The sequence below is a fragment of the Boleophthalmus pectinirostris genome, unplaced genomic scaffold (assembly GCF_026225935.1).
Source record: "Boleophthalmus pectinirostris isolate CB_2022bp ecotype Guang Dong unplaced genomic scaffold, ASM2622593v1 HiC_scaffold_18, whole genome shotgun sequence".
NCBI lineage: Eukaryota > Metazoa > Chordata > Actinopteri > Gobiiformes > Gobiidae > Boleophthalmus > Boleophthalmus pectinirostris.
The window spans coordinates 43,903,624-43,927,683 of NW_026571133.1; the positions used below are offsets into that span (position 1 = coordinate 43,903,624).

General features: G+C 44.4%; 1 protein-coding gene and 1 pseudogene across 1 annotated transcript in view; both read right to left on the reverse strand.

Annotated features, from left to right (window-relative positions):
• Positions 1-1,787: 1,787 nt before the first annotated feature.
• LOC110172508 (zinc finger protein AEBP2-like) lies at positions 1,788-20,044 on the reverse strand (annotated as a pseudogene).
• A 968-nt stretch (positions 20,045-21,012) lies between these two features.
• Positions 21,013-24,060, reverse strand: part of LOC110172439 (pleckstrin homology domain-containing family A member 5-like) — a 37,459-nt gene continuing 34,411 nt past the window's right edge. Inside the window, 3 exon segments of the mRNA XM_055153540.1 lie at positions 21,013-21,698; positions 21,963-22,078; positions 22,454-22,563. Of these exon segments, the coding sequence (XP_055009515.1) occupies positions 21,664-21,698; positions 21,963-22,078; positions 22,454-22,563 (261 nt within the window). The 3' untranslated portion in view covers positions 21,013-21,663.

Below are 24,060 nucleotides of genomic sequence, written 5' to 3' on the forward strand. Positions count from 1 at the left end.
TGAGATTGATATGTGTCAGATGAACTGGGCAGATACTTGAATACATGGAGCTAAACAGTTTCACTTACAAATTTAAGCCTTCACAAGGTGAGCATGTATTATTAGAATTTTTTTTTTTTTTTTTACTTCATTTAAATCCTCAGTTCATCTTTGAAGTTGTTAGAGTTTTGATGTTGAAGGGCCTTAAAATGGTGCACTGTACACTGACAGAACTCGCTACCCTCTGGGAAAGATGTGCATAAACTATAGGTCCTGTGTGATATATAAAGGAGACACACAGAAAAACTGTAGGCCTCAGCTTTCTATGAAGGTGGAATAAAAAAAATAAGTTTTAGGCAAATAAAGACTGCTGTGAAAAGATCAAAGAGGCCACCAATACATACATAGTGCACAGTGCGTAGGGCACAAAATGCTTGCGGGGGCACCACACGTGAATTCTCACAAAACAACTGGCATAGCATTCCGCGGTGCGACCAACGGCACTTTGAGAGCTCTGGAGGCCACAGCGACAGGTTAGCCAGTTAAACTTCAAATATCATTACACGTTACAGCGCAGAGTTCCATGGACAAATGTGGACTTCATGTGATTTTTACTCTGTATTATTTTATTTGATATGTAGCAACTCAGTTGGCACAGAATCATCATGACATCTTCTGTCATGTCAGGCTACGTGATTGATTTGGGTCCAAATAGGCCCATACGAATTATACCACATGTAGAGGCTGAAAGAGGTGTAGAGAGATTTACACTGTGCTTCTCAGTCGGCTTTGTGTCTCAGTCAGAGGTCTCAGTGCAGATTAACAGGAGGACTGGTCAGCAGATCTGTATCAGGGCAGTTTGAGAAGAAGAACTAAGTGTCTCTCCTCTGTATCCTGCATCATCAGTGTCCAGGGCAGACAGGTGAACACATTTTTCAAGGATTAGGGTTAAAATCCCATGATGTGATGTTAAAAATAAATAAATAAAATCTGCTCAGTGTGTGAGGCAGGTAGCCATAAAAGCAGCCACCACTTGAGTTGCCATAGGATAAACAGACAACTTGTTTCACTTAACAGATTTGGACCAGATCATAAAACTGGAGTTTAGAAGAGGACACAAGACTTTATCAGTGAATTCCAGAAAGGAGGATTCACCATAATGGTAAACCAGAGGAGGTTTAATCCTCTAAAAAATGTTGTTGCAGCCTACTTGCCATACACCAAACAAAAAGTTTAAATTCACAATTTTTTTGATTTCAGATTTTAAATCAAATTTGATATCATTTTAACTCATCTGGGGTTAGGTGCTGTATAGCTCATTGAGTATTTTTAAATGTACACAAATCAACTTAAACTATGACCCATTAATCTGATCTTCAGTTCTCAACATGATTTACTGCAAAAGGTGATCAAAGTATTTGAAGTGTAAAGTAACAGAATACAAGTCATTAAACTCTTGTCAAGCCTTATAAGAGCACCTGGTCCATCTGTGACTGTCCAATCAGGGCTCTTCTTCAGTTGCAGACTCCTCTGGGTTAGAGGAATAAAACCCACTCTGGACCAAGTTAGGTTCACCAAGCAGGTTACCATGGTGACTGACTCAGTGAAAATGAAAACTCTGAAAAGAGGTCAATCCAGAGTTAACAAAGACTGAGTTTGGACCAAGCCTGCTTCATCGAACACCTGTCACCCATCTGGGCCACAGCACTGAGTCAGTTACTATGGTACCACAGACCCCAACAAGAAGCCAACTCACAAATGCACACAGAAGAATCAGGCTGAGGGTTAGTCTTTAATGACTTCAACAAAACAAGTCCAGTTCAATGATCATATGTTTAAAAAAAAAAAAACTATCTACAACAGTGTGAATACAAAAGTAGAAAATATATTAAACATGGGGGTATTTACAGCAGTTTCACAATTCAGAGCAGCTTCGGGGGGCAGCAGAGGGTGCCACTGAGGAGCCTCGGAGACTCAGAAGAACATCCTAGAACAAGGCAAGAACCAAGGTCAGAAATCCATAGACACACCGGGGAAACAGAGAGGGGATACAGAGAGGGGACACAGAGAGGGGCCACAGAGAGGGGCCACAGAGGGGACACAGAGGGGACACAGAGGGGACACAGAGAGGGGACACAGAGAGGGGACACAGAGAGGACACAGAGGGACACAGAGAGGGGACACAGAGAGGGGACACAGAGAGGGGACACAGAGGGGACACAGAGGGGACACAGAGAGGGGACACAGAGAGGGACACAGAGAGGGGACACAGAGGGGACACAGAGGGACACAGAGGGGGACACAGAGAGGGACACAGAGAGGGGACACAGAGGGGACACAGAGGGACACAGAGAGGGACACAGAGAGGGGACACAGAGAGGGGACACAGAGAGGGGACACAGAGGGGACACAGAGAGGGGACACAGAGAGGGGACACAGAGAGGGGACACAGAGGGGGGATGAAGATTTACAGGGCCATGGGGGGCACACAGGATAGAGGAGACACTGAGGGGACATAAAGAAGCGAATCATAAATGATGAGTTTGGATGTGATCAAACTACTCAATCTAATGGAGACACAGGATGTACAGGGGGCATAATACAACATAGGACATGCAGAGACAGGACATACAGTGAGGGGACATACATGTAGGACAGGCAGACAAAGGGTGTACAATAAATCAGATTCATAGTTGTGATTTCAGTGATTACTCAATTAAAAAATACTATAATTTAGCTTGCGTTTAGAATGAGCTGTGTGCCAGTTCTGCCACTCACAACCTGGAGCAGTTTGTTTATTTATTTATTGATTTATTGATTTATTTATTTAATGAGACAGGGACAGTGCACAATTGACATGAACCTTAACAGGAGAGATGTTTGTAGCAGGTTGTAGCATCAGTGTTCATTTCCACCTGTCGTCCCTGGGCAGGTTGATTGATTGATTGTATTTTTAATTGACCTTAGCTATCAACTGTTCTTCCTGGAGACCTACATGGGTAAAATATTAGGTCTATACTTTCTCCAAAGGTTCATTTCAACAATACAAAAGTATCGACTTGTTGCAGCTGATGTCAGCCTGGGGGTGTGGTGGTAACTGTAGGCACGGCTCTGTCTGAAGCTGTTACTCAAGTTAGACTTTAATCTGAGATTCTTTTTTTTTTTTTAGTTGGAGCTACAAAAGGTGAGCCAATTTGTGCTGATGAACAAGTCTTTCTCAAATAACATTACAGTCACAAGCTAGCAACATCCCCCCCTGTCCACAAGCTGTCCACATTTTAGATGGTCCAACCACAGCTGCTAATTTGGAGATGATTCTTTAAAAATCTGCACTGTTTCTCCTTTGATTGGTTAATCCGCCAGTCCATCATGCCCTTCTGACTGGGCAGGTAAGATAATGGGTGCACCGTGGTAACTGCTGAACAGCCCACCATAAACATGCAGAAGCCCCTAGCAGGATGTTACTGCAGAGTATCAGTAATCATGATTATGACTTTCATTATAAGCAGCCCTAATACAGACGGTACATTCTCAGGGGACATAGTGAGGGGTGGACTGAGGGGAGACACAGAACATGCACAGGACACATGTATCGAGGGGGACATAGTGGGGACACATAGAAACAGCCAGAGGACATACAAATAGAGCATGCAAAGAGGACAGAGGAGAGATTACATAACAGACACACAAGGAGACACTACTGTCTAAAGTTTGGACACACTTTCACATTGTAGATTCTCAAAACTATGCATGACATGTGGACTGTAATTAACTCAAAATAACCTCAAAATGAGTTCAATTCAAAATAGCCACTCTTTGCTTTGACACTTGCCATTCCTCGAGAGAAGGCCAAGGGTTTGCAGTGCTGTCAGCAAAGCAAAGGGTAGGGTAGGTTGACCTATCTGGGGCACAGATCGCAGGGGCAGCAGACTGAGCACCCACTCACTCAGCTCCCCCAGTGGACACCAGGGCAATCCCAGGCCAGCCAGGAGCCATAGGGCCCTATCTTGCCACCAGCAAGTGTTAATGAGTTGGTGTGTCCAGGTCCTGTAGGCTGTGCATGTACACTCCTGTTAACCATAGTTTTCTCTGTGTTCTGTTTTTTTGCCTCCCATTACGCAGCTGACCGGTATCTTTCTTGCATGCTCCCCATCCCACATCAGACTCAATGATGTCCTCTCTCTCCCAGGTCACATCTGCTCCCGCCTGTCCCGTGTCTTTCACCTGAGGTACACTGAGGTTTCACTACTTCTACAGGTGATCACTCGCATTCTCATCTCACAGGTGTCCACTGCATTTGGTCTCCAACAAGTCAGCAAATTATGGAATATATTTATTATCATATAAATGTTTCTAATTTTACCACTTTGTGGACAGACATGTCTTAACCCATGAACATACAGGGAGGGTGAATGCACGGCCTGCACTTGTAGAAAGATTTGCCACATGATGAGCAGTACCATGCTGACAGGGTAAGAAAAGACACTTTAGGATAGTGCAGTAAACGACCTCATGTGAATGAGCAGCTTTTGTACAGATTGTGATCAAACCAAACTGTAGAGCAGCGCTGAGCCGACAGAGGGAGAGGACACGAGTCTGAGCTCTGCTGCAGGAGGACATCCGAACGGCACGTGAGTATGTGAATATTATACATTTATCATATATTTAAAATAATATAGTTTATAATAAAAGAAGGCTTTTTATGCCTTGAATATGTTACAAATAATGTTTCTGTGTGGACTAGTTTGATATTTATGTTTATGTTTCTGGTAATTCACTGAATGTGCCACACCACGCCCTCAGTCTGCTCCACTCCACCTGATATTCAGGCACAGCACACCGACTGTTTAAAGCTCCACACTGTTTATGCACTGGAGACCGGAGACAAGATATGACCCATAGTCTCTTGAGCATGTGCTGGGCCTTCCCCGGGGCCTCCTCCCACCAGGACATGCCTGGAAACCAGGAATGCAGACTGATTGTTAAATCAAAAGATTTACCTTTAATTTCAGCTACTCCTTTACCTCAACAGTCCGATACAGGTTTTTTTTTTCCATCATTACAATTAATTATGTCTTGTGTCTTTCTTATGCATCTAAAATGTAGAAAGTAATAATAATAAAGAAAAAAACTAAACAATGAATGAGTATGTGAGTCCAAACTTTTGACTGGTAGTGCACTCAAGAGCTCAAGTGTGGCCATGTGTGTGGAGAGGAGCAGCACCTGTAGATGTTGGGGTCCAGGAGGACAGCTGTGTCCGTGGGCAGTTTGGACAGATGTACCACACGAGTTTTCTGCTGCAGACGCTCACTCTCGTTCACCCACACATCTGGCAGTCTGAAGGCAAGCACAACAAGTCAGCAAAACTCAGTCTCACCAAAGTCACTAAAGACGCCATATCTGATTTTTTGTCTTAAAAAAGTGAAAAACTTAACTAGCTGATTTGATCTGGTTTGCAGTGGTTCCTCGTTAGTATCCCAAAGCATCATAATTATAAACTCATTGTGGTGAATGAGTACTTTTTACAACTCTCTGAGACCATAGTGGAGTTATATATATTGAGCAAGTGTATTTATTGCCCCTGCGGATGACAAGAGAAAAAATCTGATACGAGGCCTTCAACTGTGGCTTGTGAAATATTTGTTCTTACTTGCCATGGCAGTTCTAAGTAAGTAAATAAGTCAGCCAGTCCCCATTTATAGAACGCTTTTCACAAACATTTTTTTCACAAAGACACTTTACAGAGCATTACATTCAGCATATATTACTCATTCACTCTATACCTGGTGATGGTAAGCTACTGTTGTAGCCACAGCTGCCCTGGGGCAGACTGACAGGCACAGCTGCCATGCCAATCGGCGCCATCGGTCCCTCTGACCACGACCATCACTCACACACACACCACTTTCATACTAGGTAATGTGGGCGAAGTGTCTAACCACTAGCACCAGTGCCCTGGACAGATTCATTGATTGATTGTATTTAACTGACCTTGACTATCAACTGTTCTTGGAGACCTGTGTAGCATGTTTGGGTTGAGAGCTCCTGCAGTTGTCACCACGCAATCCAAACCTCCAAACCCCACACTGGCAGTGGACGGCCGGACAATTTCCATTGAAACTAACAGCATGGGCCCCAGTGAACAAACTTCATGGGAGTTTCAGAGATTGTGTACAAATGTTACCCCAGGATGTAACATTATTAAAGCGAGAAGAAAACTTGAGCCTTTTACTGGATTTACAAAGCTCCAGACTGACAGTATAAGTGGATTTCTGCAGCTTCACATACTAGCAGCTAATCAAGACTGAGGTATGAATCTATTTTTAAATCGATATTTTTTTCTTTATTTGAATGATTCAACCATAGTCTCATAATGATTCAAAAACTGTTTATTAATGAGGCAGAGAGAGAGTAGATTGAAGAGAAGCAATCTCAAATGTTTTTTGCAAAACACTGTTCATACGTTTAACTGACTGCTTAGAAACGTGGATTGCAGATTACATTTCCATGAGGGATTTAGCTGCTATGTAGCTACAACATCTGCATATTTGTCAGAGCACATTGTATTTTTGCTATTTTATCCATTTCACATTATTTAAACTGTAAGTATCAGTAAATGTTACCAGACAAACACTTCACACACATCTCCAGATTCAGTGTCTCAGAAAATTTGAATATTAGATATGATTATAAAAATAAATAAATAAAAAAATTAAACAGAAATGTCAGGCTACTGAAAAGTGTGTTCATTTCCCTGTACTCAGTACTTGATTGGACCTCCTTTGGTGTAAATTGTTGCATCAGTGCGGCGGACATCACCCTGTGGCACTGCTCCGGTGGCACAGAAGTGCAGGTTGCTTCGATAGTGGTCTTCAGATCATCTGCATTATTGGCTCTGGCATCTCATTTTCCTCTTGACAGTATCCCAGAGATTCTCTATGGGGTTCAGTTCAGGTGAGTTTGCAGGCCAATCAGGCAGAGTAACACCACTGAACCATCTTTTGGTTCCTTTGGCTGTGTGAGCAGCTGCCAAGTCCATCCATCCATCCATTTTCCCATTTTCGTCCGCTTATCCAGGGCCGGGTCGCGGGGGCAGCAGCCTAAGCAGGGACTCCCAGACTTCCCTCACCCCAGACACGTCCTCCAGCTCCTCCGGGGGAATCCCGAGACGTTCCCAGGCCAGCCGAGAGACATAGTCCCTCCAGCGTGTCCTGGGTCTTCCCCGGGGCCTCCTCCCGGTGGGACATGCCCGGAACACCTCCCGAGGGAGGCGCCCAGGAGGCATCCGGAACAGATGGCTGAGCCTCCTCAACTGGCTCCTCTCGACGTGGAGGAGCAGCGGCTCTACTCCGAGCTCCTCCCATGTGACTGAGCTCCTCACCCTACCTCTAAGGGAGCGCCCAGACACCCTGCGTTGGAAACTCATTTCGAGCGCTTGTATCCGTGATCTCGTCCTTTCGGTCACTAGCCAGAGCTCATGACCATAGGTGAGAGTAGGAACGAAGACTGACCGGTAAATTGAGAGCTTCGCCTTTCGGCTCAGCTCCCGCTTCACCACAACGGTCCGATACAACGACCGCATCACTGCCGAAGCTGCACCAATCCGCCTGTCAATCTCACGTTCCGTCCTCCCCTCACTCGTGAACAAGACCCCGAGATACTTGAACTCCTCCACTTGAGGCAGGGACTCTCCACCCACCCGGAGAGGGCAAGCCACCTTTTTCCGGTCGAGAACCATGGCCTCGGACTTAGAAGAGCTGATCCTCATCCCAACCGCTTCACACTCGGCTGCAAACCGCCCCCAGTGCACATTGCAGGTCCTGGTTCGATGAAGCCAACAGGACAACATTGTCTGCAAACAGCAGAGATGAAATCCTGTGGTCCCCAAACCGGACCCCCTCCGGCCCCTGACTGCGCCTAGAAATTCTGTCCAGCTGCCAAGTCCTGCTACAAAAAGAAATGAGCATCTCCATAAAGCTTGTCAGCAGAAGGAAGCATGAAGTGCTGTAAAATGTTCTGGTAGATGTGTTGACTGTGGACTTCAGAAAACACAGTGAACCTACACCAGCAGATACATGGCAGCTCAAATCACCACTGACTGTGGAAACTTCACAGTGGACTTCAAGCAACATGGGTTCAATGCCTCTTCGCTCTTCCTCCAGACTCTGGGACCATTTCCAAAAGATATGCAAAATGAACTTTTATCTGAAAAAGAGACTTTGGATCACTGAGCAACAGCCAAGTACTTTTTTTCTCCACAGCCCAGGTAAGACTCTTCTGACATCATCTCATGTCCCATAGAAACTTCATCTGCACGTAGTGGCTCTCGATGCTCTGACTCCAGCCTCAGTCCACTCCTTATGAAGCTCCAATAAACTCTTGAGTGGATTTTTCTTGACAATACTCTCAAGGCTGCACTCATCCCTTTGGCTGGTGCCAAACCACTACCACTTTTTAAATTCCACTCCAGTTTCTCTGAATACACTTGGAAACAGCAGGGAACAACCAGCTTCTTTAACAATGACCTTTTGTGGCTTTCTCCTTGTAGAGTGTCTTCTGCAGCCTTCTGCAGCTGTCCAATCAGCAGACACCATGAGTGTGTAGCCCACAGACTCAGAGAGACAATTTAAAGGCTCAGGAAACCTTTGCAAGTATTTTGAGCTAATTAGCTGATTAGGGTGTGACACTTCATTTGGGGTTTTCACTATCTGGAAGCCACATTCATAGAAATTAAAAAAAGAAATAAAGGCTTTAGAGTTTTACTCTCTGTGTCATGAGTCTATAATATATGGGTTTGACTTTTTAGACTAAGTGACAAAAAATATTTAACTTTTTCATTATATTCAGATTTTTTGAGATGTACTTCAACATCACACCCGTGCCAGCTAAGGATCCCTAATGTTTAATCTTATTAGTTTTAAGATAAATGATTGTCTAAAATTTCATTTAATAACAAAAAACTCCAAAAGTGACCTAATCCACCACTGCCAACATGGTGTCCGTTAGATTTAGTCACGTGGCTGCAGGAGCTCTATACACTTCATCATAAATTAAAAAAACACTTTAGCAGTAGGTAGCAGCATGTGTAAACCTGAATGTAGAATGTCTTGAGTGTTTGTGTCGCCCTGCCCTGCATTGAAGGGAAGTACACTTCTCCTGTGTTCCAGATCCAGATCCACATTCAGAGCCTCCAGCTTCTCTACTACTACTACTAGTTGTACTACTAACTACAACTAATGTTTCTACAACAACTATCATTGAACTATCACAATAAGAACACATCTTAAGGCACATTCTACACGGAAATAAAGTGTGAATCTTTGGATATTCTGGCCATTCGAATCTGATGCTGAACTTTTTGTAGCACTGCAAAACAAACAACAATAATCTTGATTTGCCAAAAAGTGACCTTGAAATTTCTTCTAATCTTTCTGTCTTATAGTACCGGTAGTTAAGGGAGGAATAGATTTTGAAAAACTATTTTAGGCTATCTAATTCAATAACTGTATTATTATGTCATATTGCCTAAAGATTAACGTGCAATTTTTGAAACAAGAGTCCACCAAGAATTTGTATGCAACATGAAAAAAGCCTCATGGGGTGAAATTGCCCTGTTACCATGACTGCCCACAGCAGCCATAGGTGCCCACACAGAACACTCACATGTCCTCCGGAGTCCAGTGCAGCAGGACCTTGACTTTCCCAGAGTCCTCCTTCCTTCGAGCGATCACCTGTCATACACACAAGGTTAAATCAGACATGTCCAGACTAGAGATGCGCGGATGGGCTATTTTTTCATCCGCAACTGCGACACAAAACTCATCATCCGCCCGCTGTCTATTTTGCACCGAAGGTTTTCAAAACCGCACCCGCCGCCATCCGCCGATTGATTTTAGATTTTAGAACAATCATACAGCAAACAAACTAAGGAGCCTCGATAAAAATGCAAACTCTCTAGCTCATTCATTCCAAAATTGGCTCAGCGTGTATGTTCACATTCTTAATTGTCCGTAACAACCCCAAACTTACCTGGTTTTCTTGCGCAGCTAATTCATTGACAATGTTTTCCGACTAGGCTGTTTTTGAACCTTCTTGCCTTCGTGTTGGATGTTGTTACATTCTGAACATTCTGCCATTGCCCGATGTTATTTCAAAGTCATAGCCTCACTCCATCGGTCTTTCTTTAAGTTTTAAATCCCCCGAGTGGCAGTCTACGCTATAATGTCTGCGTGTTTTAAAATATAACTGATATCGAAATGGCCCTATAGCCACTTATGTGTTGGCAAACAGCTGAAATAAATTAGAAATAATAAAATAAACTGCATATAATATGTGCCCCGTAAACCTTAGGCATCAATAACCCGACACAACCTGAACCTTCAGAACATAAAAACGAGGTCAAATGGGCTAATTAAGGATATAACGTACACTTCATACTACAAGCATAGACAATGAGACTCATCTTTCCAGATGTAGGTAACAATACTAACAATAACTTTTTAGTAGTTAAACCGCCACCTGCCCGAATTTAATTAAAATGTAATTTTTCGTCACGTCATCTGCCCGACCCGCGGATTAACCGCAGATACCGCGGTTGTAACCGCAATTCGTGCATCTCTAGCCCAGACACATGCACGCACACACCCCTCTGGAAAAAAAATAAGAGACCGCTGCATTTTTTTCTGAAATCAGCATCTCTACATGTATGAGAAGCAATTCCAGTCCAGCATCTGTTGAATTCCAACACAGGCACACCTCATTCTGCTCACTGAGGTACTGATTAGGTAATCACCTGAACCAAATCTTCTTTAAGAAGGAAAAGTATAAAAACCACTGCTGTGTTCATCACTCTCCTCTTGCAACAGGACAAGCTGGATGGCAAAATCAGTGCTAGTAGTACCTAAAAAATAATTGGAATCAAATAATAACTACTGACCATGCCAAAAGAGTTAAAAAGAAAAAAGTTCTGGCTTTTCTGGCAGAGGAATACAGTGAGCATCAGGTTGCTTCCATCCTTAAAATTTTTACAACAATGGTTCATAAAAACAAGGTCAGGCAGCAGACACTGGGGACAACAAAGCTACAGCCCGGCAGGGGGTGGAAACGACTCTCCACTGACCCAGATGACTGTCAACTCATTTGAGTGTCACTCAAACTGTAGGATGACATCAAGTGACCTACAAAAAGAATGGCAAATCACAGCTGTGGTGAAGTGCACAGCAAGAACTGTTCAAAACAGGCTCTTAGGGTCAGGGCTCGGGTAAAGCTAGAAAAAAGCTCTTCATCAATGAGAAGCAAAGAAGAGTCAGGCTGAGGTTTGCAAAAGACCATAAGGATTGGCCCGTCGAGGATTGGAGTGAGGTCATCTTCTCTGATGAGTCCAGTTTTCAGCTTTGCCCAACACCTGGTCGTCTAATGGTTAGACGGAGACCTGGAGAGGCCAACAAGCCACAGTGTCTTGCACTTACTGTGAAATTTGACAGAGGATCGATGATGTTCTGAGGAATGGATTGGATCAAGGACGAGGAATGACAATCAAGTGATGGGAACACCAAGCCATCAAACAAAGCCTGGGCTACTTGAATTCTTGCACCAGGATTGGAATAAAGTCGCCCAAGAACAATGTGAAAGACTGGTGGCGAGCGTGCCAAGACGCATGATAAAAAATCTGGGTTATTCCACTAAATATTGATTTCTGAACTCTTCCCAAATTAAAACATTAGTACTGTGTCATTTTAAAATTAATATGATCTTCTTTTCTTCGCATTATTTCGTTTATTTGCATTTTCTGCAAATAAATGCTCTAAATGACAATATTTTCATTTGGAATTTGGGAGAAATGTTGTCAGTAGTTTATAGAATGAAACAATCTTTTTCATTTTACTCAAATACACAGAGAAACTGATAATTTTGCAGTGGTCTCTTATTTTTTTCTAGAGCTGTGTGTCATACATACACGCACTTACATAGATCCACATCACAAAAGGCAGACTTGGTGTAAAGGTAGAGGGCGAGTAGCGCTTACCGTGCTGTGGAAGACCACACTATGCCCGCTGCCCAGGCTCTCGATGTGGGTGGCCAGGTTCAGGCAGATGGCCCTGTGGCGGATGGCGTCCATGGTCTGAGCGTCAAAGAAGTCATGAGGCCGCGCTGTAAACAGGACACAAGAGTGTGAGCAGACGAGAGTGTGAGCAGACGAGAGACGACAGTGTGAGCAGACGAGAGACGAGAGTGTGAGCAGACGAGAGACGACAGTGTGAGCAGACGAGAGACGACAGTGTGAGCAGACGAGAGACGACAGTGTGAGCAGACGAGAGACGACAGTGTGAGCAGACGAGAGACGACAGTGTGAGCAGACGAGAGACGAGTGTGAGCAGACGAGAGACGAGTGTGAGCAGAAGAGAGACGACAGTGTGAGCAGAAGAGAGACGACAGTGTGAGCAGACGAGAGAGAGAGACGACAGTGTGAGCAGAGCAGAAGAGAGACGACAGTGTGAGCAGAAGAGAGACGACGACAGTGTGAGCAGAAGAGAGACGACAGTGTGAGCAGACGAGAGACGACAGTGTGAGCAGAAGAGAGACGAGAGAGACGAGTGTGAGCAGACGAGAGACGACAGTGTGAGCAGAAGAGAGACGACAGTGTGAGCAGAAGAGAGACGACAGTGTGAGCAGAAGAGAGACGACAGTGTGAGCAGAAGAGAGACGACAGTGTGAGCAGAAGAGAGACGACAGTGTGAGCAGAAGAGAGACGACAGTGTGAGCAGAAGAGAGACGACAGTGTGAGCAGAAGAGAGACGAGTGTGAGCAGACGAGTGTGAGCAGTGTGAGCAGAAGAGAGAGAGACGAGTGTGAGCAGAAGAGAGACGACAGTGTGAGCAGAAGAGAGACGAGAGAGAGAGAGACGACAGTGTGAGCAGAGAGAGACGACAGTGTGAGCAGAGAGAGACGACAGTGTGAGCAGAGAGAGACCAGAGAGACAGTGATGTGAGCAGAGGAGAGACGACAGTGTGAGCAGAAGAGAGACGAGTGTGAGCAGAGAGAGACGAGAGAGACGAGAGCAGTGTGAGCAGAAGAGAGAGAGAGACGACAGTGTGAGCAGTGACGAGTGTGAGCAGAAGAGAGACGACAGTGTGAGCAGACGAGAGACGACAGAGTGTGAGCAGAAGAGAGACGACAGTGTGAGCAGAGAGAGAGACAGACAGTGTGTGAGCAGATGAGCGAGTGTGAGCAGAGGAGAGACGACAGTGTGAGCAGAAGAGAGAGACGAGTGTGAGCAGAAGAGAGACGACAGTGTGAGCAGAAGAGAGACGAGTGCGTGAGCAGAAGAGAGACGAGTGCGTGAGCAGATGAGAGACGAGTGTGAGCAGAAGAGAGACGAGTGTGAGCAGACGAGAGACGAGTGCGTGAGCAGACGAGAGACGAGAGTGTGAGCAGAAGGGAGACGAGTGCGAAAAGACGAGTTATGGAGATTTTACACTGGATATTTTGCCTGGAGAAAGGGTGACTTACGCAGAGAGCGCCGTTGTCGGCTCCGGGCCTTCCTCCTCTTGAGTCCTGCCTTAGACGGAGACTCATCCTTGGCCCTGCTGTGCCCGGGCACTCTAGAGGAGCTGTGGGCGCTGAAGTGGGTGGGCACGTGGCGCGGCCAAGCCTCCTTGAGAGGAAAAGGTGGCAGTGCATCCTCCCACCAGGCACTGCACAAAACAAATAAGCCTTAGAAGTCACATGAGCCCCAGTCATTTTGATTGATAGATTTGACACAAGACTCACTTTGAAGGGCTTGTCCCCACTGTGGCTCAGCATGTGCCTCTGCAGCCAGCTCTGACTGGTGGACGGCGTGTTGTACACTTTACAGCCTTTCCACAGACATACGAACACCTGCTGAAGGAGGAGCAGTCAGAGCGCATGTGTGATAGAGCAGCTACCAACCAACCCTCAGGAGAGCTCTGAGGGAGAAAAGCACACAGGGAGTGTAGGGGGCACACAGGGAGTGTAGGGGGCACACAGGGAGTGTAGGGGGCACACAGGGAGTGTAGGGGGCACACACACAGGGAGTGTAGGGGGCACAGAGGGAGTGTAGGGGGCACAGAGGGAGTGTAGGGGGCACACAGGGAGTGTAGGGGCAACAGAGGAGTGTAGGGGGCACACAGAGAGTGTAGGGGGCACAGAGGAGTGTAGGGGGCACACAGGGAGTGTAGGGGGCACACAGAGAGTGTAGGGGCACACAGGGAGTGTAGGGGGCACACAGAGAGTGTAGGGGGACACAGGAAGTGTAGGGGGCACACAGGAAGTGTAGGGGGCACACAGGAAGTGTAGGGGGCACACAGGAAGTGTAGAGGGCACACAGGAAGTGTAGAGGGCACAGAGGGAGTGTAGAGGGCACAGAGGGAGAAAGGGGCACTACTTCAGGGCATTTGGCTGAACAAAACACAAGTAAAGGCACATGAGGAGTAATTAGAAATCCACCTCAGTAAGAATAACTAATATAACAATTTAGTACCAAATAATCAATAAAACAGGTAAATGTTTGAGTTTTATGACTGCAAGAAATCAAATTATTAGCCCATTAACATTGGTGCATATTTAAGACAACTGTTTGATTTTTAATGACAGATTTGTGATAGTGAATCTAAAATATGTAGAGTAGAGCCTCAACTCAAATTGTTGCAATTGACAACTGCTACAAGGTGGTCATACCGTCTTCTGCAGACAGTTGAAGATCCATGTGCATGAGATGCCCTCCCTGTGTCCCCATAGGATCTCATTCTGTATAAAAGTTGCACTGTAGTTTGGACTAGAGCCCGACCGATAAAACGGGAGTTGGAGCTGCCAATGGCCGATATAATCGCCGATATATTTAGTGATGTAAAAATTCACTGTAAATCTTGAATTATTAAAAAAAAACTTAGGTTTGGCTTTGTGGATTTTAAACTGAGTTTATTTAGGCAACATTTGTTGTTATTCTGCCTCTTTACATGATATGTCATAGGACTAAAGCAGGACTAAACCAGAACTGAACCAGGACTGAAAAAGGACTAAACCAGGACTAAAACAGATCTAAACCATGTGTAAAACAGGACTAAACCAGAACTGAATCAGGACTGAGTGTCGGGACTCGGTCTCTATCTCTCTCACTCTCTCGATCCCAAGATTAGTCCTGGTTTATTAATTTTATGCTGAATATATTTATGCAAGTTTTTTTAATTCCTATGCACACGCAGACTTTTGAAAGTTTCCTTTTGAGCCGTTGCCGCTGTCAAACTACCACGAGTCTGCACCAGTCCCAATAAGGAGCAGGCTCCCGTCGTTCGCTTCAAAGAGCCGACTCTAAGAGCCGCTTCGTTCGCAACCGACCCATCACAACTAGCTAGTAAAGAAACAATTGCTATTAGCCTTTAGCCGTAAATGCTGCGCACCGCAGTTAGGGACGGGCATTCAATGAAATTTTCTTAATCAATCGTCGGAAGAATTAACGATCGATTATCGATTAATCATTAACTTTTTTATATTAAAATGATCATCATTATTATTACTATCTGCACTACTAATCTGCATAAATAAATTCAACTTTACAACATATAAACCGTAACGACTCTAGAGCCACATCAGCCCGTTTGAGATTATAATGTGTTTAATTCAGTTTTGTTCAACTCTCACAGAAACAAAACTTAAAACCACATCACTAATTTGCATAAACTCAGCGAAGATAAAACTACAGCTGTTGTGTCGCTGATGTGGTTCAATTTCTGTCGGATTAAAAGACATGACTCAGGTGAATAAAGGTTAGTGTGACCAGATTTGCGTTTGACAAAACCAGGACACCGTACGGGGGGAGGGAGGTGGGGACTCGTCAGCGACATTGCGCGACTCTCACCTGGTAAAACTTTTTCCCACTGGACACTGAAACATATGTGCTGCTTTGTACACTGTGCACATGGACTCACACTTGTCCCGAACGCAACGGAAAGCGTGGAATTTCTTGTACAAATCATCGTTAAATACGCATTTCTGCTTCGGTACGTTGCAGACTGACCGACTGTTTGTGTTTGCTCGCTCCTTCTGAGTGCAGAGAGACACATGTACAGACCTGTTTGGTCACGCTACACACAGCAACCTACATTCGGTTTGTCGATTAAAATTTACGTAATCGATGAAATTCTTAATGATCAATTATCGATTAATCATGCCCATCCCTAACCGCAGTAATTAATTATATGCGCAAATTTCATCATTCACACGTCTATTCACAGCTCATTTACATGTCAGTGCAGGTCCAATAACAAATATATGGCCAATACAGTCACTTTACAATAGACCAATAGAAAACAGTCTGTTTATGTGCAGGAGCTACAGCAGCTAATCGCTAATCAATCAGAACAAACCAAAACTAGTTTCAAAGTCGAAATATCAGCACTCAGCCTCACACAGGCTCCTCCTCACATCACAAGTCTGCACTAATAAATGTCCTTTTAATCCAGACTCAAATTGATTGTCCGTAAAAAGAATATAATATCAGTGTTGCACATGGATCTATGTCTGTGGGGGTAAACAAACACACGTGACTCTGGGGGTGTGTTCAGGGACAGTACGGACACACACACTGAAAAATGACTCCGCAAATAAATCCTGATGAGGAGACACATATTAGGACATTTATCTGTCTGTAAATTGGATTAAATGAACAGAATATAGAGAGTCTAAGATTTATAACGAGGTATAACATGCCCACGTGAAATATTGGCCCCTATCAGCAAGCATATTGGCTGATAATATCGGCCAACCGATATATCGGTCGGGCTCTAGTTTGGACCTCTATAAAACATGTTGTGAAATGCTTGAGGCTGCTGGATTCATTTAGCAGGATTAGCATGTGTGAGTGCTGGGCTGTGGTCTCACCCCTCCTCTCTGCCCGTCCACGTGGCGGTCGCGGATGTGGTCGGCCAGGTCGGGGCTGGAGGAGAAGGGCAGCCCGCACAGGTCCCAGCAGCAGGTGTAGTTCAGGGAGGCAGTGGGCGGAACCACCCTCTTCTGCTCCAGCACCAGGCGCAAGCTGCTCACATCAAGTTCAAGTTAGACCGAGCTGCAAAGGCTCACAACAGATCACAGATGTGCATCTTTTGTATTTGGTAACTTCCCCATCTCATAGTTGACCTTTATAGAGTAAATGAAAGAGTAATGTGAATGTTAAATGCGCTGTGATTAGAATAATTTCCTTTCTGGGCAACATGAGCCCTGATGTGTTTTCTGTTTTTATGATTTATGTTAAATTGTCGTGGTCTCTTTCTGATTACATAAGAGGGAAGCCTGCCTGTGTTCTTGGCATAGGAATAAAAAAGGTCACAGTTCAGTTCAGTTGGTAGAGCGTTTGTCCACTGATCTGAAGTTGGTGGCGTGAATCCGGCTGTTGATGTAAAAAGATCATTGGTTAAGCAGTTTGATCCACTGACCCACAAGTTGGCAGTGCGATTCCAGCTCCCACAGATGAATGCTGTTACTGTGTCCTTGGGCAAAAGACTTAACCCATCTCATCCTTAGCGTCTGTGTACACTGGTGTGTTGTTTCTTGATATAAAGCGCTTTGAGTCCCTTGAAGGTGGAAAAGCACTATCTAAAAATGTGACCATAACTTGAGTTGCCAGAGCCTTAAACTGTCATATACTACACAAAATTCACTCTTGACTCTGAGCTTTAAGCCATGTTATGTTTGAGTAATCCTGCATCAGGCGGTCTGCCGCCTCAAAGCTCAAAATGCTCTGTTCCACCTTGTGATGTCATGAAGCAGTAGTTTAAATTAACAGATCCTTTTACCTTTAGTTCAGTAGAGATTAGCAATTCCAGGGCTGAAATTATTCTAGTAAAGGCATATGGAGTTTAAAAACACAGTGGAGCACTTCCTGCATTACCACATGACATCACAAAGTGGAACAGAGCAGAGAATAAATATGCGGCCTAAATAAGCAGAGTCTGTGTGTTTAACATGTGTAATGATACAAAACAACTCCAGGTATGTTTGTGATGAGGAAACTAAATTCTGACATAAATCAGTAAATATCTTCATAATGAGCCCTTCAACCTGCAAGTTTAGGACAAACACAATATTTCAGTTCAAGTAGCTGGTCCATGCCTCAACTGAAAGTCCAGAACCTCCAAAATTCACTCACTTGAGCTGCAGAAGCTGCACTAGCACTGACTCATGACAGGTGCAGGTGCTGGGGTCCAGATCAGAGAATACCGTTACATTTAAACAAACTGAATTTTGCATTGGACCTGGGAACCCAAATGAGACTCCTGTAAGGCTCATAACCTTTTTGACTTGAAAAACAAAACACCAATGCAACTTGCCCAATGCTTTTAAAGAGCATCTGAGCTGTTATAGTGTCTCCTCATCAAACACCTACCAGTGTGTCACTTTGTATCTTTTACATACAGGATTTATACACAAGTAGACGAGTCCTGTTTGAACTCCAAGTCCTTGGTGCTCCTGGTACACAGCAGGCCGTTATTATGTAAATAAATTAAAGCCAGGAGGCTCTAGTAGACTATAGGCTACTGCATTTACTGTGGGCTCTATGTTTTTGACACGTTTAATTACTTCCGATTATTTCTACGTGTAAACCAACTTATTGGGCCCAACACTGACCTGTCCTGCTCCGCTGGGCCCGGGAGCCTCTCTCCACTTGAGTCCGGGGCCACGCTGCTGGGGCTCGCTCTCTCGGTCTTTGTGCGCTCCGCAGACCCCCCCGGCCTTTGTTCTGAGTCCAGCGGGACCCGTGAGCCCTCTGGGGGGCAGTCACTACTGCTGGCCAAGCTGCCCTGAACGGGACTCTTTTCTGGTTCGGACAGATCTTCGCTGTCTTCATGTTCCACGCCGTCGGGACTTGGGTTCATTAACCGCGTTCTGGAGTGTGCCTCGGCGGACGCAGCGCCCTGGTCTGGCCCGTGCCCGTTCTTACCAGGTTCTGGAGCGGAGTCCTCGGCATCAGGCTTCGAGCCGGTGTGTGCCGCTTCACTGGTCGCCTCCACCGCCGCCATCGCCTCGGGACTGTCGTACGAACCTTTGGTCAGTATTTGGGGCATTTTCCTCCGCGTGTACTCGTCCCGTTAACTCTGATCTCTGAAGTTGTTTGCGCGTGTTCTCCTTTCTCTGCTGCCGCGCGTCCCCCGCGTCCGCTCCGAAACACAACAGGGGTCCTAACCATAGAACATGGTCCTAACGCGTGACGTGTACGCCGTGGCAAAGATCGTCTGTGTGGACTGATGCCTGGACTGAGACCTGGACTGAGACAGTACTATGGAATTGATTTAATAATGCGCATTTGGTACAACTCCACACCCCCGTGTGCACAGTGACAACCTTTGAGCGTCAAATGTAAAAGCGTGTAGCTGACAGCGAACGCGAACGACGTGGATCAGACACGGAGCTTACGCAGCGCCTGAAGCGGGACTCGTGTGCGAGGAAGAGCTCCTGCTGCAGCAGCTGCTCCACGTGTTCTGTGCAGCCGCGTGTTTGGCTCCTGAACTCAGCGCTGGATCTAGTGATGAGACTTTGGGCTCTTTTATGGGATCCGAATAATTTGGGTCTGTTTATTTCAAAGAACCGTTCAGCAGACTTATTCTTTTGCTATTCATTTACAGAAAACAACAAAAGAAAGATTAGATTAAAACGGTTCAAATTGAGAGTGGGAGTGTGTTTACCCTGTGAAATTATGCATGAAATAAATATCACGTTGCACTACATTATTATTATTATTTCTACTATTATTAACGACAAACGTGTTTTTTGTGCAGAACTCTCGTGTTGCCTACTGCTTCGGTGCAGATTTTTGTGTTAAGCGTTAATTGGTTTAAAAATGCACAGCCACTGGTGAGAAAAATATTTGGATCCTTTAAAAATAAATAAAAATAATACACCTGTTCACATTAGCGAACCGTTCAAAAGAGTCGACTCCTTCACAAACATAACATCAGTAACTAGAACATAAGGACGAGGCATGCTCCACTCTCACCCCGCCTCCCAGCGCTTCTGTCCCTGGACATATACGCGGACGGATTAACCTAAATATAATGAAGTGTATCATATAGACTGTACAAGTAATCAGCAAGTAACTACCGATGCATTTCCTGTGTTCCGCTGCAGAGCGTGACGATAGACACGTGAAGACTCTGGAGAAACTGGGTTGTTTCATTCTAGCTCACTAACCAGCACACACATAATGTACTGTATACAGACTGGAGCATGCTCACCGGCACAACACAAACACAAACACAACTAACCTCTTATTGTACACTGCTAGGATATTGGAGTTTTTAATTACACCTGTGTGTTTGTGAACCCGACAGATAATAAATTGTATATATAAATAAATTTTCATTATTTTATATATGTCAAATGCCTAGTTTAGCTGCTGAAATGTGGTTGTTGGCAGAGTTTAGGTGTTTAGTCCTACTTTAAGTAGGTGTGTTTTAGAGGCTGAAATCTGCTAGGACACTACACAACAGGACAGATCTCACATTAATTTGAAATGTTCCACTGAATAAAACTACATCAAACTCGGTGAATGCATTCTCCTGTTTCCCTGCACATCGCGGACTCACCTCGTGTCACTAGAGCAGAGAAGTGACCCCGCGTCACCAGAGCAGAGAAGTGACCCCGCGTCACTAGAGCAGAGAAGTGACCCCGCGTCACCAGAGCAGAGAAGTGACCCCGCGTCACTAGAGCAGAGAAGTGACCTCACATCAAAGGTGTGCTTCTGGACTTGCAGGATATTAAAACACATTGGGTTCAATCAGTCATGAATGCACAGGTTTGAAAACACTGCCTCTCCCTTCATTCAGTTTAGGCTTTGATGTCCATAAAGGCAGGTGAAGGTGGCTTCAGTATTACTGGGGCATGCAGTGTGGTAGGACTGTCCGCCCGCTTCAGTCTTCACTGCTTTGCTTTGCTTCTCCAAGTATTTAACAGGACGCGTCAGTCAGAATACTCATGCTGAAATGGTTCTAAACTGGTAAATGTGATCTGATATGAGACAGCCCATATTGTGTGAACAGTAATATTTATTTTACATGATATAAAATTGATGGGTTATGAAGGCTTTGCATATTGACACTATTAATATAATCTCATAGTTCTATATTCACTCTCATTCTTTTGTGTACATAAATTAAGCTTAGGGTTTACACATTTACATTTATACAGACTGAAGTGTTCAGCTCGTGGGTTTGCTGTCCGCCTTATTGCTCATAAGGACCTTTGGTCCAGGCAGCATGTCCCTCTGTCCATTCAAACGGTCAATGTTAAAGATGAAATGTAACAAAAAACATTCAGAGTTGAGATTAAAAAATACAAATGTTATAAAGATTTGTAAAAATGAAGTGAGCAGCATGGGGTTCTGTACTAGTGAACATTCTATGGAGAAAGAGGCACTGATGATCCCTGCCCAAACGCCCCCTCCCCCCATGGAAGGCCTGGTATCCTCCACCCACACCCCCCCACAGTAGGCCCTATCCTGCATCCACACATGTGATCACACAGAGAGGGGAGCGAGGGGCCACATAGGGCTGTGTGCCCGAGTGGGCTAAGGGCCCAGGCTGAAGTGGATCCAAAGCACTGGTCGGTGTTCCTCTGGAGATGGTCTGCTGGGTCTGAATGTGTCCATGGAAAAGCTGAAGATGTGGAGTTGTGTGTTCATGTGTCGCTGCTCACCAGAGCCATGGTCTGTGCTGAGGAGAGAATAGACAGAGTAAAGGTGGTTACTTCACACTCTTTTGGTCAGGATTAAAAAAGCACAGTGCACACCTGCCAGACTTGAGAGATAAAATAAGAGCTACATAACACATTTGGGTTAGTTCTTTCTCATTTTTTCAGTTTAAACTAAATGTTGTAAGTGTCTTCTCTGGTATTGGTTGATATTGGATATCACCAGATACTTAAAACTATAGTATTGGAATCACTATCACAACTGAAAAAGCTGGATCAGTGCGTACCAGGCAGGAGGTTGTTGAGGTGGAGGTCGTCAGCGCTCAGCTCACTGTCCCCACCCTCCTCTGCTCTCAGCTCCTCTCTCACTTCTGCACTCCACTCAGCCTCTGGAGTCTGCAAGCTGAAACACAAACACTCGTTGATTTCATTTCAGATGAAACTCAAAGGTCTGTGTACCTCTTCATTAAACTGGAATGAAAATCAGAAGTGAGGCGTGTGTGGCATTTGCCACTGAAGGCAGCACACACCCATTTCTAGATGATTTTACAACAGAAAGGTGCAAATTATGTTGGGTTTGTACTAAATGACTAGAGCAATGCTCTTAAAATGCAGTGTACACAGTACAATGGCAAAGGAATAGTAGGCAAGAAAGTATATTAGTTTAAAAGGCTAAATACATTGTAATCTGGCAGTTAATTTTCATGTTCATATCACACATCTTTACGTGGGATTACAGACCCAGACTGCTACTGTGACGTGACCAGAGCTGACTCACCTGTGCTCTGAAGGAGAGGTGGCGGAGCTCAGATCTTCAAACGGCTGCAGCTCCACCACCTTCACCGTCCGAGGCAGCTCCAGGATGACTGCAGTCTGCCGCTCACCCTCCTGCACACAACACACATGTCAACCAACAGTTATTCAACTATTATCGGCATTTCAGAACATGTTTTTAGAGGCTGCAGAAAGGCTCAGGTCACCACTGTCAATTTAAATCTAAATGGTACTGAATAGTTGTTGAATAGAGTAAAAAAAGTATTTGCACTCTACCAAACAGCAGTATTGTAAATAGCATCTAATAGTGGTATGTGTGAATGCAACAGGGCCTGGCCCCAGGACTTAAATGTAACTGTTCATAGAAGAGATGGTCAACATGTGCTTTTGTCACTTGTAGAATTAGGCATATTGTATTAATCCACAAGGGAAATGACTTGGACACAGTAGCTCATATGTCACAATAAATATATGAACAAAGAGCAACAATAAAAATGGTAATAATAAATTCTAAATAATTAGCAAAAAGAGATGGTGTCAAATAAAGCATAATTATATAAATGTATATGTACAGGTTAAAATAAAGAAACCCAAAACATGCTACATGGGTCTCCAGGAAGAACAGTTGATAGTTAAGGTCAATTAAAATACAATCAATCAATGAACCTGCCCAGGGACGACAGGTGGAAATGAGCACTGATGACCTGGTAAAAGCATCTCTCCTGTTAAGGTTCATGTAAAAAATGTGCGCTGTCCCTGTCTCATTAAATAAATAAATAGAATAATAAAGTAATACATTTCTATATTTTTATTTGTCCTTGTACATATACATTTATATATACCTTGTGGATAAATAAAGTTTGTCTAAGTCTACATCTACTCACAGTAGAAAAAACAACCCAAACGTTTACTCAAATAGGAGTACTGTTACAATATATTACTCAGTTAGGAGTAAAAAGTATGTCTGGAAACTACTCAGAGGAGCACGGTGCTCCTCTGAGTAGTTTCCAGACATACCTATTTAAAAAGTAACAGAGTATTTCCCCTCTCTGTTACCATGACATGAGTGTGCATCACAGGTCTTTAGAGTGGTGTTACAGTTCTTCTGGGGGGCTCAATCTAACACATGTGGGCGCGACTTGTGAGACCAAAACTACTTCCAATCATTGTGGGGAAAAAACAGCCATGGAGGATCATCTGAAGGTGAAGATCTCCAACATGAACTCTATGACTTTTATATCAAGCAAGGACTGTGCATTTTATGAACTAAAATTAAAAGCAAACAAAAATATGGAGCACTTATGGGCCTCGTGATGAGCTGAAGCGCTGAGGTGATGTACATGACGAGCTACGCAATGGCACAAGCCCCACCCACAGAGTGCACGGGCTGCTTGGAGAGGCCCCGGTTCTGATGAAATGACTGTGTGAACAGCACCAAGCATGATAAAATGTCAAGTAATTTGCGTCACTGAGATTGTAACAAGTCATATATTGCTGATTTTCATCTTGGTAATGTGTTATATTGCTGCATTACAGAAAAATTAAATATATATACTATAATTTGTTAACGTTGTAGCAATGTGTTACTCGTAACACTGAGTTTCATAGGAG